A 17801-nucleotide genomic window follows, 5' to 3' on the forward strand; every position below is an offset into this window, starting at 1 on the left:
AGTACATGTGAGGAACAAAGGTACCAAGAGTGACGTCCCTTGACACATCTGTCGCCCAGGAATGCATATAGAGATGCATTGCCCTGTCGTTCTATGATGAATTGGACTTCCGGGATCAGAGCCTACAGGCCAGGAGTGACGTTTCTGTATGCATCACTCTGCAACATGCAGCCTCTGGCTCTCCTCCAACAGTACACAGTCGTGTTGAAACCGATGCAGACGACATGAAAACAACTGTTTCGAAGAATTTGAAATCTGTTTTGATTTTACTTCATAACAGAACACTTAGAAACCGTGACTTTTATAAAGATTTCATTATGCAAACACAGAGAGACAACGTGTTCAGTTGTAAAAAAACAAAGAGACTCGTTTTAGAAAAAATATATATCTATTTTTCAAAATAACGCTGAGACATGCATGAAGAATTTTAACATGTACGGCTGTAAATAATAATCTTGTCACATGGTAATTTGAACATCTGACATGTGCCTGACACATATCACATAAATGTCCTGAATGTTAAACCTAGCTGCACGACATTCCATGGTGCGGTGACAAGCGTCTGAATAATGGAACGCAGAACCAGTCAATGCTAATACAACGCTGTAGATATCAAGACATAAATACACCTCTCTCTCTCTCTCTCTCTCTCTCTCTCTCTCTCTCTCTCTCTCTCTCTCTCTCTCTCTCTCTCTCTCTCTCTCTCTCTCTCTCTCTCTCTCTCTCTCTCTCTCTCTGCTTCACTCAAACCTTCACGTCAATATTAATTTCCTTTCGCATCTGTGGTGTAATCTGTTGCAGAGCCGCATACCACAGTGTCTCAATAGCCCCGTCTTTCCAGGCGTTCACGGCCAAATACTGACACTTCTTCGTTTTCGTGTAGCACTGTATGCCGGTGTTGACATTCAGCGTCATATTGTTACGTATCTGATCATGTGTGACACCCCCAGCTTTCAGCGGTAGTAGTCCATAGAGGTACACATCGTCTACCCAGAAGAACGGCGTCATGTACGACGCGCGGTACATCGCCCGAATTATTTCTGTTGATATCAACACAACATAACCGTTACAGTAGTTGATGGGATAGTGAGAATAACCTTTAAACTGATCGTCCTCAACCTTCCATTTCCCGGTTCCACGTACTATTGGGCTAGACCCCTTCCCGCGGAGGTGACATAATATATGTCTTTGTTTCGACTTCAGGAGCGGATAGAATTTTTCTAAGAGAAGAAATGGATTGATGAACATGTCATCGTCCACCTTGAGGACCATCTGCGCGTGAAGACAGTGCTCCGAGATCCAGCGGAATGACAGAACCCCTTTATGCGTCAGGTTGTGATAGGTGTCTAAGAAATTGCCCTGTACGATGTCTTCGTACACCACGCCTCGTTTTCAATGAGAGACTGAACCTTCTCGTCTTGGGTTAAACCAAACAGAAACAGTATCCTTACGCTGAGGCCTTTGAAGAGGTTCTTATTGGCCCACGTCTCTCTGATCAGTCGCCGTCTCTGGAAGTTTTGGGTAGCACTGTGCACTATAACAAGGAACTTGAGATTGGTGATGTTTGCACATATATTAGGGTTGTTAATTACGTACGGGGTATCCATGGTAAGAGGATAAGATGTTCTGGGTACTTCCGGTACCTTTTTTACCAGTTTTTGTAAAGCCACGCCCTTTCGTTTCAGACGTGTGATTGTGTCGGAAGGGTCAGGAACGTTTAAAACTATTTCCAGCGAGCCATCTTCGCCCATACACCGGCGTTCTTCAAAACGGAGTCAACACTAACGCCATCTATGGACAGGTCAAGGAAAAGCTCCCTCCTGTGGTGGCAGCCAATGTAGTAGGCCGCCATGATGGCGACACACAGCAGCAGGGAGAGGAGATAGATCGACCTTGCCCCGGGGGTATTCCGTACAATCTCCATTACTGCAAGGAATCAGACCGATTTCTGGAATGAAACGAAAGAATGACAATATTTTCAGATTTTCTTGGCATTAGCATTATCGATATTGACACCCAAGCCTTATGACTCTTATCACGTGTTTTGTTCTTAGTATGTTTATAACTTCGTATGATCAGAGATGAAAAAAATACACTTTTTTACATCTTATAATTACATTACTGAGTCATGTTACTATTTCATATTAACACAGTGTACTATTTACATTCTGCAGATAGGTGTCATATCTGCAGATGATTGGTACAATTATTTCAAAACTCTGTAAAATCCTGACGTTGACTTTGGGACTCTTTTGACAAATATGTTCAAGGGTATATATCAGGCCATAATGCATTGGTGTGTGTGGATTGTACAGAAAGTGACGATAATTCTTGGCGACCCTATAACTGAAGAGGAAATATAAAGATCTAACTTAAAGAATGGTAAGTCGCCAGGGCTAGATAGCACCCCAGCCAAGGCGATAAAAGCTATTGTTGACATTCTGACATTGGTGTTGTTGTTTAATAACATTCTCACAACAGGTCAGTTCCCTGATGCTTGGAATGAAGAAGTAATTATGCCATTATTTAAACAAGTCCCCGATAATTACTTTGCTACGAATGTTAGGCAAATTGTTTACCTCGATTATTAATACGAAATTAAAAGTTTGGTTAGAGCTACATTCTGCTGTATCGGAAGCACACGCTGATTTCCTAGATGAGTATTCCACTGTAGACAATATGTTTATCATAAATACATTAGCAGATAACTATCTGAGAGAAAAAAACAAACAAGGGAAACAGTATTGTATTTTCATAGACTTCAAAATGCATTTGATTGTGTTGATATAAGTGAGCTTCTCTTTCAATTACTCAGAAAAGGATTTCATGGTAATTTATATACAATGTAAATTGTTTGAAATCCTTCATTGTAATGTGAAAGCATGTGTGAGATGTACGCCATGTCAGTTTACAGAAATGTTTTCATCTTCCCGAGGTGTTAGGCAAAGATGTATGCTGTCACCAATTTTGGTTTTGATGCATATTGAAGAATTAACTAGAATTTTTGTTCAAACTGACCCACGAGGTATTTTTGAACATAATGATATTAAATGTGTCTGCTTATTTTTTTGCTGATGATGTAATTATGGCGATACAGTAATCAACCTCTAGAGACAAATATACATTTTAGAAAAATAGTGAGAAATGTGGGGTTTAACAATAAATTTACATAAAACCAAAATAATTATTTTCAAAAAAGAGGAAAATTATGAAGAATTTGAAAATTGGGTATATGCAGGGAAATCTATAAAAGTTGTTTCTTATTACACATACTGGGATGTTATATTTACATGTAGACATGTTTACAGTTGCTTGTCAAAATTTGGCCAAACAGACCGAAAAAGTTTTAATTCTTGTAAAAGAATGAATATAGATATGAAAATGTGGATGATAACACTTGTTTTTTATTGTACGTTCGGAAATTTAGTGAACTAAAGAAACAAAAGTTTGAGAAATTATCCACATTTGTAAATATATTTCTCAGAGTTATCTACAGCACAAGTAACGTGGCAACTTTGAGCGAATATGGACGCCGTCCCTTGTTTATTCATCAACAGCTAAGAATTGTAAGCCTTCTTATAAGGATAGTCGGTATCAATTATAACAGATATGTTAAACATTGTTATTTACTTGTGAAACAATATGATTAAATAATGTTTTTCGCCCATGGGTGAGATTGTTTAATATCGCTCTAAATTAGTAGCCGAATTAAGTCAAAAGGAGTTGAATTTTGTGTCATGATACTTAAATAACAACATGTATTACACATGTATAAGCAAAATTGGAATAAAGATTTTAGTAATTCTACTCTTTTGTGAAGTTATTGTACATTTAAATCTCACCTTAATATTGAAAGATATTTAACTATATAATAAAAGGTACAATTGAGAAGGGCTTTGACTAAGTTCAGTCGTGTACAAATAATTTTAAATTACTACATACAAACATGTTCAAAATTGTAAACACGCTGATTTATTGTGTCCGTACTGCGGAGAAGATGATGATGAAGACGAATATTTCTGTTTATATGTCCACATTAAGCCCAATTTTCGGGAACATTATTTACCTGTGTATTTGTATTGCCATCCGTGTATCCAACATGTCATTACCTTGTTATCAACAACAGACAGCAATCTATTGCTCCCCTTACCCACCTACCTGTATTCAGATCCAGGTTACAGCGCTCTGATAATGTTATTTAACAGCATTGTATATTAAACTGTACTCTAGGCCTCCTGGCCCCGAAATGCAATAAACTTCTGTTATTCTTATTTACATTGCTGATGATCACCGTACAGTCAACACTGTTCTATTCACTAGGTAGTGTTTGTTTCAAAGTCTTTTTAAAGATTTTTTGCTTCTTATCATATGTCTTAACATATGTTTTACACACATATTTATTTATGGCGTCGGGGGTATTAAGACAACACGTTATCTTAAATCACACGGTGTGTTAGAAACACTCTGACTTGATCATTATCGCTGAGATAAGCATATAATATTTCTCTCATGCATCTTCAGTGAGTTCTGAGATAACTTGACCCCCGTATCGTGAATTATGTACTAAGTTAAACAGAAAGGAACAAGAGTGTAGCTCTATAAAAACATAACTACCCAAGTTTCAAACACATTTGAGATCCTGACCAACTACATGGGTGTGTTAAATGTCTGGTGTCTAACTTAAACAGCTTCTAGAACGACTATCCTCATTTCATACAGTATGTAATAAGTTGGAAAAAGCATGGAACAAGGACAATAACTCTGCAAAAGTATATTAAGACGTATTTCGTGACCAGTTACATCAGTTATAAAATGTCACTTCTCCAACTTAGTTTTGGGGAAGAATCTGTCCCCATGGATAATGGACGGACTATATACATTGTATACATGACGGGGAAAAAATGTGCAATCGTTTGGTTAGTTATAAACAGGAGAGTTGCAGAAACTACAAAACTGCAAAGTATGGGTGACAATAGAGTGTGTGTATTGTCTATAGCCGAATGTGACGCCATATGTTCTGCATCAAAATTACACCGACGGCATTAGCTTTAAATGTGACGTCAAAATAGTGCCGTCAGATGGGTTTACGAACTCTCCTGTAGGGATGCCCGCTTCATGCTGACTTACCCAGTAGTTGTCCTACACACTTTCTATGCGAGTGAAGTATCAATATGTTCGCTAATCTTTATAGTTCGTGTTTCATTTTATCACAGTAGAAGGTATGACTTAGAGCGGTTAACTCTGCAGGTAACTAACATATCACTCGAATTTGAAAACAGAAAATGTTGATTTTTCTAATTATTATTACTAAACTACAGAGATTATACAGTTTGTAGGCCCCTTTGCATTATTCCTGTTTGTAGGCCCTCGCATACTTTCCTTGGTAAGCTGGTATTATATTGCAGGTGTAACTGCACCCTCGTCATCTGTTGACACACCGAAATAATCATTTCCACTTGCAACACAGGGTCAAACACCCCCGAACCTCTGGAACAAGTCGTGGCCACAGCGATATGTCGAAAATACCTTCCTATCATTATTCAAACTTGCCAAATGTGAACCTAAATCTTACAGGGTTAATAAGGATGTCACAAGGTTTTATTTAGTGCCTTAATCAGGTAGGGCGGGAAGAAGGACAAACAGCCGCACCCGTATCTGGCCTGCCCAGACTAAGGCCTGTATGTAGCGGGTCGTGCGGCTGATAAACACAAGTATACGCTGGCCCAATCGTACTCTATACCTGTGGAGATAAGCTTATTAACGTCAGAGATAAACCTGCTTTTAACGTCTCCGGTAAACATCTTATGACAAGAGCGGCGTTAAGATAAAGTTGTAGGAAATTTAACCAATCCTAGTCCGCCTGAATTACAGAGATGTTTGGTGGCGACATTTCACGACAGGTAACTTAGGATTGTTACTGGGAAGATGACAAGCCCAAATATTTCTCTGTGTCAGTCATGTGTGTGTGTGTGTGTGAGAGAGAGAGAGAGAGAGAGAGAGAGAGAGAGAGAGAGAGAGAGAGAGAGAGAGAGAGAGAGAGAGAGAGAGAGAGAGAGATGACTGTTTCTTTCGCATGTGTGTGTCTGTGTTTGTGTGGGTATGTGTACGTGTCTGTGTGTGTATGTGTGTGACTGTGAACGTGCGCGTATGTGTATGTCTGTGACTGTGAACGTGTGCGTATGTGTATTTGTCTGACTGTGAACGTGTGGGTATGTGTCTGACCGTGAACGTGTGCGTATGTGTATGTGTCTGACCGTGAACGTGTGCGTATGTGTATCTGTCTTACTGTGAACGTGTGCGTATGTGCATGTGTGTGACTGTGAACGTGTTTGTGTGTGTTTGCGTTTTACATAAAATAACATCCCATTTTTTTATTTTCCCAACACTATATAAAAATAGGCATACATTATTTACAATATTTATGTTTGTTGAAGACATTATGTTGACAAAACTGTGTTGTGATAGAGAATGTTTCAAATATTTATCCAGAAATTTATTCCTTTCATCTATAAGCTACACAATAAGTAAAACATGTATTTCATCTTCAATTAAATTAAGATTAATTGTTTTGAAAAAAGGACAAAATCTTGAATCAAAAGGGACATTTTTAAATCTACAGGTCTCAGAACTAAATTAAAAATTACCACATCTAAATTTTGTCAAACAATTTCTTAAATATGGGGCAATATCTAAACTGAGATAAGTTTCAACATTTAGGAGGGACTTGAAAAGTATATAATTAGAACACTTGCTTGTATTATGTACGGATGAGTACCAATCTTGAGAAAGATTATCAGACAATCTCTGCGTAAAAGCAGAAATGAAACCATCAATATCTCCAATATACTGGGAAATTCAAACAAAGGCGAACCTAATTCTAAATCTTGATATGAGATGCCCATGTCGCGCGTCCAGCTTCATCCAAATATTTTAACATTAAATAAAACTGATGAAGTGATCTACAACCTGGAAGACATATGAGTTGAATAGAGAATCTGCCACATTCACCAAGAACCATATTGTTACAAGTATTTTTGCCATGGGAACACAAAACTCAAATACCTGTAGTATGAAACAACTTGCAGCCTTTGACCATAAAGAAACCACTTTTCATACTGTCTAAGGGGCCCACTATTCCTGAAAACAATAACTTTAGTCTTATAATAAACAGTCCTACTTCATATCACTATACACCTCAGTCTCTAATAAACATACCTACTACATATCACTATACACCTCTGTCTCTAATAAACAGACCTACTACATATCACTATACACCCCAGGCTCTAATAAACAGACCTACTTCATATCACTATACACCTCAGTCTCTAATAAACAGTCCTACTACATATCACTATACACCTCTGTCTCTAATAAACAGACCTACTACATATCACTATACTACCCAGGCTCTAATAAACAGACCTACTACATATCACTATACACCTCAGTCGGTACTGAACAGACCTACTACATATTACTATACACCTCAGTCTCTAATAAACAGACCTACTACATATCACTATACCCCTTAGTTTCTAATAAACAGACCTACTACATATCACTATACACATCAGTCTCTAATAAACAGTCCTAATACATATCACTATACACCTCTGTCTCTAATAAACAGACCTACTACATATCACTATACACCCCAGGCTCTAATAAACAGACCTACTACATATCACTATACCCCTTAGTCACTAATAAACAGACCTACTACATATCACTATACACCCCAGGCTCTAATAAACAGACCTACTACATATCACTATACACCTCTGTCTCTAATAAACAGACCTACTACATATCAGTATACCCCTTAGTTTCTAATAAACAGACCTACTACATATCACTATACACCCCAGGCTCTAATAAACAGACCTACTACATATCACTATACACCTCAGTCGGTACTGAACAGACCTACTACATATGACTATACACCTCTGTCTCTAATAAACAGACCTACTACATATCACTATACCCCTTAGTTTCTAATAAACAGACCTACTACATATCACTATACACCTCAGTCTCTAATAAACAGTCCTACTACATATCACTATACACCTCTGTCTCTAATAAACAGACCTACTACATATCACTATACACCCCAGGCTCTAATAAACAGACCTACTACATATCACTATACCCCTTAGTCTCTAATAAACAGACCTACTACATATCACTATACACCCCAGGCTCTAATAAACAGACCTACTACATATCACTATACACCTCTGTCTCTAATAAACAGACCTACTACATATCACTATACCCCTTAGTTTCTAATAAACAGACCTACTACATATCACTATACACCCCAGGCTCTAATAAACAGACCTACTACATATCACTATACACCTCAGTCGGTACTGAACAGACCTACTACATATCACTATACCCCTTAGTTTCTAATAAACAGACCTACTACATATCACTATACACCCCAGGCTACAATAAACAGACCTACTACATATCACTATACACCCCAGGCTCTAATAAACAGACCTACTACATATCACTGTACAACCCAGGCTCTACTAAACAGACCTGCTACATGTCACTATACACCTCAGTCGGTACTGAACAGACCTACTACATATTACTGTACACCCCGTCTGTAATACAACCAGCCCTACTAAATATCACTATACATCTCAGTCTCTAATAAACAGTCCTACTACATATCACTATACCGATGGATGTCTCTAATGAAAACAGACCTCCTACATCATCACTATACACCTCAGTCTCTAATGTAAACAGACCTACTAAATATCACTATACACTCAGTCTCTAATAAACAGACCAACTAAATATCACTTTACACACTCAGTCTCTAATAAACAGTCCTACTACATATCACTATACTGATGAATGTCTCTAATAAACAGACCTACTACATATCACTATACACCTCAGTCTCTAATAAACAGACCTACTAAATATCACTATACACCTCAGTCTCTAATAAACAGACCTACTACATATCACTTTACACCTCAGTCTCTAATAAACAGTCCTACTACATATCACTATACTGATGAATGTCTCTAATAAACAGACCTACTACATATCTTTATACACCTCAGTCTCTAATAAACAGACCTACTAAATATCACTATACACCTCAGTCTCTAATAAACAGACCTACTACATATCACTTTACACCTCAGTCTCTTATAAACAGTCCTACTACATGTCACTATACTGATGAATGTCTCTAATAAACAGACCTACTAAATATCACTATACACCTCAGTCTCTAATAAACAGACCTACTAAATATCACTATACACCTCAGTCTCTAATAAACAGACCTTCTACATATCACTATACATCTCAGTCTCTAATAAACAGTCCTACTAAATATCACTATACACCCCAGGCTCTAATAAACAGACCTACTACATATCACTATACACCCCAGGCTCTAATAAACAGATCTACTACATATCACTATACTGATGAATGTCTCTAATAAACAGACCTACTACATATCACTATACACCTCAGTCTCTAATAAACAGACCTACTAAATATCACTATACACCTCAGTCTCTAATAAACAGACCTACTAAATATCACTATACACCTCAGTCTCTAATAAACAGACCTACTACATATCACTATACCCCTTAGTCTCTAATAAACAGACCTACTACATATCACTATACACCCCAGGCTCTAATAAACAGACCTACTACATATCACTATACCCCTTAGTCTCTAATAAACAGACCTACTACATATCACTATACACCCCAGGCTCTAATAAACAGACCTACTACATATCACTATACACCCCAGGCTCTAATAAACAGACCTACTACATATCACTATACACCTCTGTCTCTAATAAACAGACCTACTACATATCACTATACCCCTTAGTTTCTAATAAACAGACCTACTACATATCACTATACACATCAGTCTCTAATAAACAGTCCTAATACATATCACTATACACCTCTGTCTCTAATAAACAGACCTACTACATATCACTATACACCCCAGGCTCTAATAAACAGACCTACTACATATCACTATACCCCTTAGTCACTAATAAACAGACCTACTACATATCACTATACACCCCAGGCTCTAATAAACAGACCTACTACATATCACTATACACCTCTGTCTCTAATAAACAGACCTACTACATATCAGTATACCCCTTAGTTTCTAATAAACAGACCTACTACATATCACTATACACCCCAGGCTCTAATAAACAGACCTACTACATATCACTATACACCTCAGTCGGTACTGAACAGACCTACTACATATTACTATACACCTCTGTCTCTAATAAACAGACCTACTACATATCACTATACACCTTTAGTTTCTAATAAACAGACCTACACACACATCACTATACACCCCAGTCTCTAATAAACAGTCCTATTTACATACATCACTATACACCTCTGTCTCTAATAAACAGACCTACTACATATCACTATACCCCTTAGTCTCTAATAAACAGACCTACTACATATCACTATACACCCCAGGCTCTAATAAACAGACCTACTACATATCACTATACACCCCAGGCTCTAATAAACAGACCTACTACATATCACTATACCCCTTAGTTTCTAATAAACAGACCTACTACATATCACTATACACCCCAGGCTCTAATAAACAGACTCTACTACATATCACTATACACCTCAGTCGGTACTGAACAGACCTACTACATATCACTATATACCCTTAGTTTCTAATAAACAGACCTACTACATATCACTATACACCCCAGGCTCTAATAAACAGACCTACTACATATCACTATACACCCCAGGCTCTAATAAACAGTCCTACTACATATCACTATACACCCCAGGCTCTACTAAACAGACCTACTACATATCACTATACACCTCAGTCGGTACTGAACAGACCTACTACATATTACTGTACACCCCCGTCTGTAATAAACAGCCCTACTAAATATCACTATACATCTCAGTCTCTAATAAACAGTCCTACTACATATCACTATACCGATGAATGTCTCTAATAAACAGACCTCCTACATATCACTATACACCTCAGTCTCTAATAAACAGACCTACTAAATATCACTATACACCTCAGTCTCTAATAAACAGACCTACTAAATATCACTTTACACCTCAGTCTCTAATAAATCCTAGTCCTACTACATATCACTATACTGATGAATGTCTCTAATAAACAGACCTACTACATATCACTATACACCTCAGTCTCTAATAAACAGACCTACTAAATATCACTATACACCTCAGTCTCTAATAAACAGACCTACTACATATCACTTTACACCTCAGTCTCTAATAAACAGTCCTACTACATATCACTATACTGACGAATGTCTCTAATAAACAGACCTACTACATATCACTATACACCTCAGTCTCTAATAAACAGACCTACTAAATATCACTATACACCTCAGTCTCTAATAAACAGACCTACTACATATCACTTTACACCTCAGTCTCTTATAAACAGTCCTACTACATGTCACTATACTGATGAATGTCTCTAATAAACAGACCTACTAAATATCACTATACACCTCAGTCTCTAATAAACAGACCTACTAAATATCACTATACACCTCAGTCTCTAATAAACAGACCTTCTACATATCACTATACATCGCAGTCTCTAATAAACAGTCCTACTAAATATCACTATACACCGCAGGCTCTAATAAACAGACCTACTACATATCACTATACACCTCAGTCTCTAATAAACAGACCTACTACATATCACTATACTGATGAATGTCTCTAATAAACAGACCTACTACATATCACTATACACCTCAGTCTCTAATAAACAGACCTACTAAATATCACTATACACCTCAGTCTCTAATAAACAGACCTACTAAATATCACTATACACCTCAGTCTCTAATAAACAGACCTACTACATATCACTATACCCCTTAGTCTCTAATAAACAGACCTACTACATATCACTATACACCCCAGGCTCTAATAAACAGACCTACTACATATCACTATACCCCTTAGTCTCTAATAAACAGACCTACTACATATCACTATACACCCCAGGCTCTAATAAACAGACCTACTACATATCACTATACACCCCAGGCTCTAATAAACAGACCTACTACATATCACTATACACCTCTGTCTCTTATAAACAGACCTACTACATATCACTATACCCCTTAGTTTCTAATAAACAGACCTACTACATATCACTATACACCCCAGGCTCTAATAAACAGACCTACTACATATCACTATACACCTCAGTCGGTACTGAACAGACCTACTACATATCACTATACCCCTTAGTTTCTAATAAACAGACCTACTACATATCACTATACACCCCAGGCTCTAATAAACAGACGTACTACATATCACTATACACCCCAGGCTCTAATAAACAGTCCTACTACATATCACTATACACCCCAGGCTCTAATAAACAGACCTACTACATATCACTATACACCTCAGTCGGTACTGAACAGACCTACTACATATTACTGTACACCCTGTGTCTGTAATAAACAGCCCTACTAAACATCACTATACACCTCAGTCTCTAATAAACAGTCCTACTACATATCACTATACTGATGAATGTCTCTAATAAACAGACCTCCTACATATCACTATACACCTCAGTCTCTAATAAACAGACCTACTAAATATCACTATACACCTCAGTCTCTAATAATAAACAGACCTACTACATATCACTTTACACCTCAGTCTCTTATAAACAGTCCTACTACATGTCACTATACTGATGAATGTCTCTAATAAACAGACCTACTAAATATCACTATACACCTCAGTCTCTAATAAACAGACCTACTAAATATCACTATACACCTCAGTCTCTAATAAACAGACCTTCTACATATCACTATACATCGCAGTCTCTAATAAACAGTCCTACTAAATATCACTATACACCGCAGGCTCTAATAAACAGACCTACTACATATCACTATACACCTCAGTCTCTAATAAACAGACCTACTACATATCACTATACTGATGAATGTCTCTAATAAACAGACCTACTACATATCACTATACACCTCTAGTCTCTAATAAACAGACCTACTAAATATCACTATACACCTCAGTCTCTAATAAACAGACCTACTAAATATCACTATACACCTCTAGTCTCTAATAAACAGACCTACTACATATCACTATACCCTTAGTCTCTAATAAACAGACCTACTACATATCACTATACACCCCAGGCTCTAATAAACAGACCTACTACATATCACTATACCCCTTAGTCTCTAATAAACAGACCTACTACATATCACTATACACCCCAGGCTCTAATAAACAGACCTACTACATATCACTATACACCCCAGGCTCTAATAAACAGACCCACTACATATCACTATACACCTCTGTCTCTTATAAACAGACCTACTACATATCACTATACCCCTTAGTTTCTAATAAACAGACCTACTACATATCACTATACACCCCAGGCTCTAATAAACAGACCTACTACATATCACTATACACCTCAGTCGGTACTGAACAGACCTACTACATATCACTATACCCCTTAGTTTCTAATAAACAGACCTACTACATATCACTATACACCCCAGGCTCTAATAAACAGACGTACTACATATCACTATACACCCCAGGCTCTAATAAACAGTCCTACTACATATCACTATACACCCCAGGCTCTAATAAACAGACCTACTACATATCACTATACACCTCAGTCGGTACTGAACAGACCTACTACATATTACTGTACACCCCCGTCTGTAATAAACAGCCCTACTAAACATCACTATACACCTCAGTCTCTAATAAACAGTCCTACTACATATCACTATACTGATGAATGTCTCTAATAAACAGACCTCCTACATATCACTATACACCTCAGTCTCTAATAAACAGACCTACTAAATATCACTATACACCTCAGTCTCTAATAAACAGACCTACTACATATCATTTTACACCTCAGTCTCTAATAAACAGTCCTACTACATATCACTATACTGATGAATGTCTCTAATAAACAGACCTACTACATATCACTATACACCTCAGTCTCTAATAAACAGACCTACTAAATATCACTATACACCTCAGTCTCTAATAAACAGACCTACTACATATCACTTTACACCTCAGTCTCTAATAAACAGTCCTACTACATATCACTATACTGATGAATGTCTCTAATAAACAGACCTACTACATATCACTATACACCTCAGTCTCTAATAAACAGACCTACTAAATCTCACTATACACCTCAGTCTCTAATAAACAGACCTACTACATATCATTTTACACCTCAGTCTCTAATAAACAGACCTACTACATATCACTATACCCCTTAGTCTCTAATAAACAGACCTACTACATATCACTATACACCCCAGGCTCTAATAAACAGACCTACTACATATCACTATACCCCTTAGTCTCTAATAAACAGACCTACTACATATCACTATACACCCCAGGCTCTAATAAACACCTACTACATATCACTATACACCCCAGGCTCTAATAAACAGACCTACTACACATATCACTATACACCTCTGTCTCTTATAAACAGACCTACTACATATCACTATACCCCTTAGTTTCTAATAAACAGACCTACTACATATCACTATACACCCCAGGCTCTAATAAACAGACCTACTACATATCACTATACACCTCAGTCCCGATTTGTACTGAACAGACCTACTACATATCACTATACCCCTTAGTTTCTAATAAACAGACCTACTACATATCACTATACACCCCAGGCTCTAATAAACAGACGTACTACATATCACTATACACCCCAGGCTCTAATAAACAGTCCTACTACATATATCACTATACACCCCAGGCTCTAATAAACAGACCTACTACATATCACTATACACCTCAGTCGGTACTGAACAGACCTACTACATATTACTGTACACCCCCGTCTGTAATAAACAGCCCTACTAAACATCACTATACATCTCAGTCTCTAATAAACAGTCCTACTACATATCACTATACTGATGAATGTCTCTAATAAACAGACCTCCTACATATCACTATACACCTCAGTCTCTAATAAACAGACCTACTAAATATCACTATACACCTCAGTCTCTAATAAACAGACCTACTACATATCATTTTACACCTCAGTCTCTAATAAACAGTCCTACTACATATCACTATACTGATGAATGTCTCTAATAAACAGACCTTCTACATATCACTATACACCTCAGTCTCTAATAAACAGACCTACTAAATATCACTATACACCTCAGTCTCTAATAAACAGACCTACTACATATCACTTTACACCTCAGTCTCTAATAAACAGTCCTACTACATATCACTATACTGATGAATGTCTCTAATAAACAGACCTACTACATATCACTATACACCTCAGTCTCTAATAAACAGACCTACTAAATATCACTATACACCTCAGTCTCTAATAAACAGACCTTCTACATATCACTATACATCTCAGTCTCTAATAAACAGTCCTACTAAATATCACTATACACCCCAGGCTCTAATAAACAGACCTACTACATATCACTATACACCTCAGTCTCTAATAAACAGACCTACTACATATCACTATACTGATGAATGTCTCTAATATACAGACCTACTACATATCACTATACACCTCAGTCTCTAATAAACAGACCTACTAAATATCACTATACACCTCAGTCTCTAATAAACAGACCTACTAAATATCACTATACACCTCAGTCTCTAATAAACAGACCTACTACATATCACTATACCCCTTAGTCTCTAATAAACAGACCTACTACATATCACTATACACCCCAGGCTCTAATAAACAGACCTACTACATATCACTATACCCCTTAGTCTCTAATAAACAGACCTACTACATATCACTATACACCCCAGGCTCTAATAAACAGACCTACTACATATCACTATACACCCCAGGCTCTAATAAACAGACCTACTACATATCACTATACACCTCTGTCTCTAATAAACAGACCTACTACATATCACTATACCCCTTAGTTTCTAATAAACAGACCTACTAAATATCACTATACACCCCAGGCTCTAATAAACAGACCTACTACATATCACTATACACCTCAGTCGGTACTGAACAGACCTACTACATATCACTATACCCCTTAGTTTCTAATAAACAGACCTACTACATATCACTATACACCCCAGGCTCTAATAAACAGACGTACTACATATCACTATACACCCCAGGCTCTAATAAATAGTCCTACTACATATCACTATACACCCCAGGCTCTAATAAACAGACCTACTACATATCACTATACACCTCAGTCGGTACTGAACAGACCTACTACATATTACTGTACACCCCCGTCTGTAATAAACAGCCCTACTAAATATCACTATACATCTCAGTCTCTAATAAACAGTCCTACTACATATCACTATACTGATGAATGTCTCTAATAAACAGACCTCCTACATATCACTATACACCTCAGTCTCTAATAAACAGACCTACTAAATATCACTATACACCTCAGTCTCTAATAAACAGACCTACTACATATCACTTTACACCTCAGTCTCTAATAAACAGTCCTACTACATATCACTATACTGATGAATGTCTCTAATAAACAGACCTACTACATATCACTATACACCTCAGTCTCTAATAAACAGACCTACTAAATATCACTATACACCCCAGGCTCTAATAAACAGACCTACTACATATCACTTTACACCTCAGTCTCTAATAAACAGTCCTACTACATATCACTATACTGATGAATGTCTCTAATAAACAGACCTACTACATATCACTATACACCTCAGTCTCTAATAAACAGACCTACTAAATATCACTATACACCTCAGTCTCTAATAAACATACCTTCTAAATATCACTTTACACCTCAGTCTCTTATAAACAGTCCTACTACATATCACTATACTGATGAATGTCTCTAATAAACAGACCTACTACATATCACTATACACCTCAGTCTCTATTAAACAGACCTACTAAATATCACTATACACCTCAGTCTCTAATAAACAGACCTTCTACATATCACTATACATCTCAGTCTCTAATAAACAGTCCTACTAAATATCACTATACACCCCAGGCTCTAATAAACAGACCTACTACATATCACTATACACCTCAGTCTCTAATAAACAGACCTACTACATATCACTATACACCTCAGTCTCTAATAAACAGACCTACTAAATATCACTATACACCTCAGTCTCTAATAAACAGACCTACTAAATATCACTATACACCTCAGTCTCTAATAAACAGACCTACTACATATCACTTTACACCTCAGTCTCTAATAAACAGTCCTACTACATATCACTATACACCCCAGGCTCTAATAAACAGACCTACTACATATCACTATACACCCCAGGCTCTAATAAACAGTCCTACTACATATCACTATACACCCCAGGCTCTAATAAACAGACCTACTTCATATCACTATACACCCCAGGTTCTAATAAACAGTCCTACTACATATCACTATACACCCCAGGCTCTACTAAACAGACCTACTACATATCACTATACACCTCAGTCGGTACTGAACAGTCCTACTATATATCACTTTACACCTCAGTCTCTAATAAACAGTCCTACTACATATCACTATACACCTCAGTCTCTAATAAACAGACCTACTAAAT

At 37.1% G+C, this 17801-nt stretch overlaps 2 protein-coding genes across 2 annotated transcripts in view; both read right to left on the minus strand.

Annotated features, from left to right (window-relative positions):
• Positions 1-298: 298 nt before the first annotated feature.
• On the minus strand, positions 299-1751 carry LOC124287432 (beta-1,3-galactosyltransferase 1-like). Its single transcript, XM_046723984.1, is given in 2 exon segments — positions 299-1382; positions 1385-1751. Coding segments are annotated over 2 exon segments (1005 nt in total). The 3' UTR covers positions 299-744.
• Positions 1752-1760: 9 nt separating this feature from the next.
• The window catches only part of LOC124287391 (beta-1,3-galactosyltransferase 2-like), a 77937-nt gene continuing 61896 nt past the window's right edge, over positions 1761-17801 (minus strand). The window contains exon 3 of the mRNA XM_046723948.1: positions 1761-1948. The gene's annotated coding sequence lies outside the window, so the exon portion shown is untranslated. The remainder of the gene's footprint in view (positions 1949-17801) is intronic.

This window comes from Haliotis rubra, unplaced genomic scaffold (assembly GCF_003918875.1).
Source record: "Haliotis rubra isolate DU_JTF1 unplaced genomic scaffold, ASM391887v1 Scf1107, whole genome shotgun sequence".
Classification (NCBI taxonomy): domain Eukaryota; kingdom Metazoa; phylum Mollusca; class Gastropoda; order Lepetellida; family Haliotidae; genus Haliotis; species Haliotis rubra.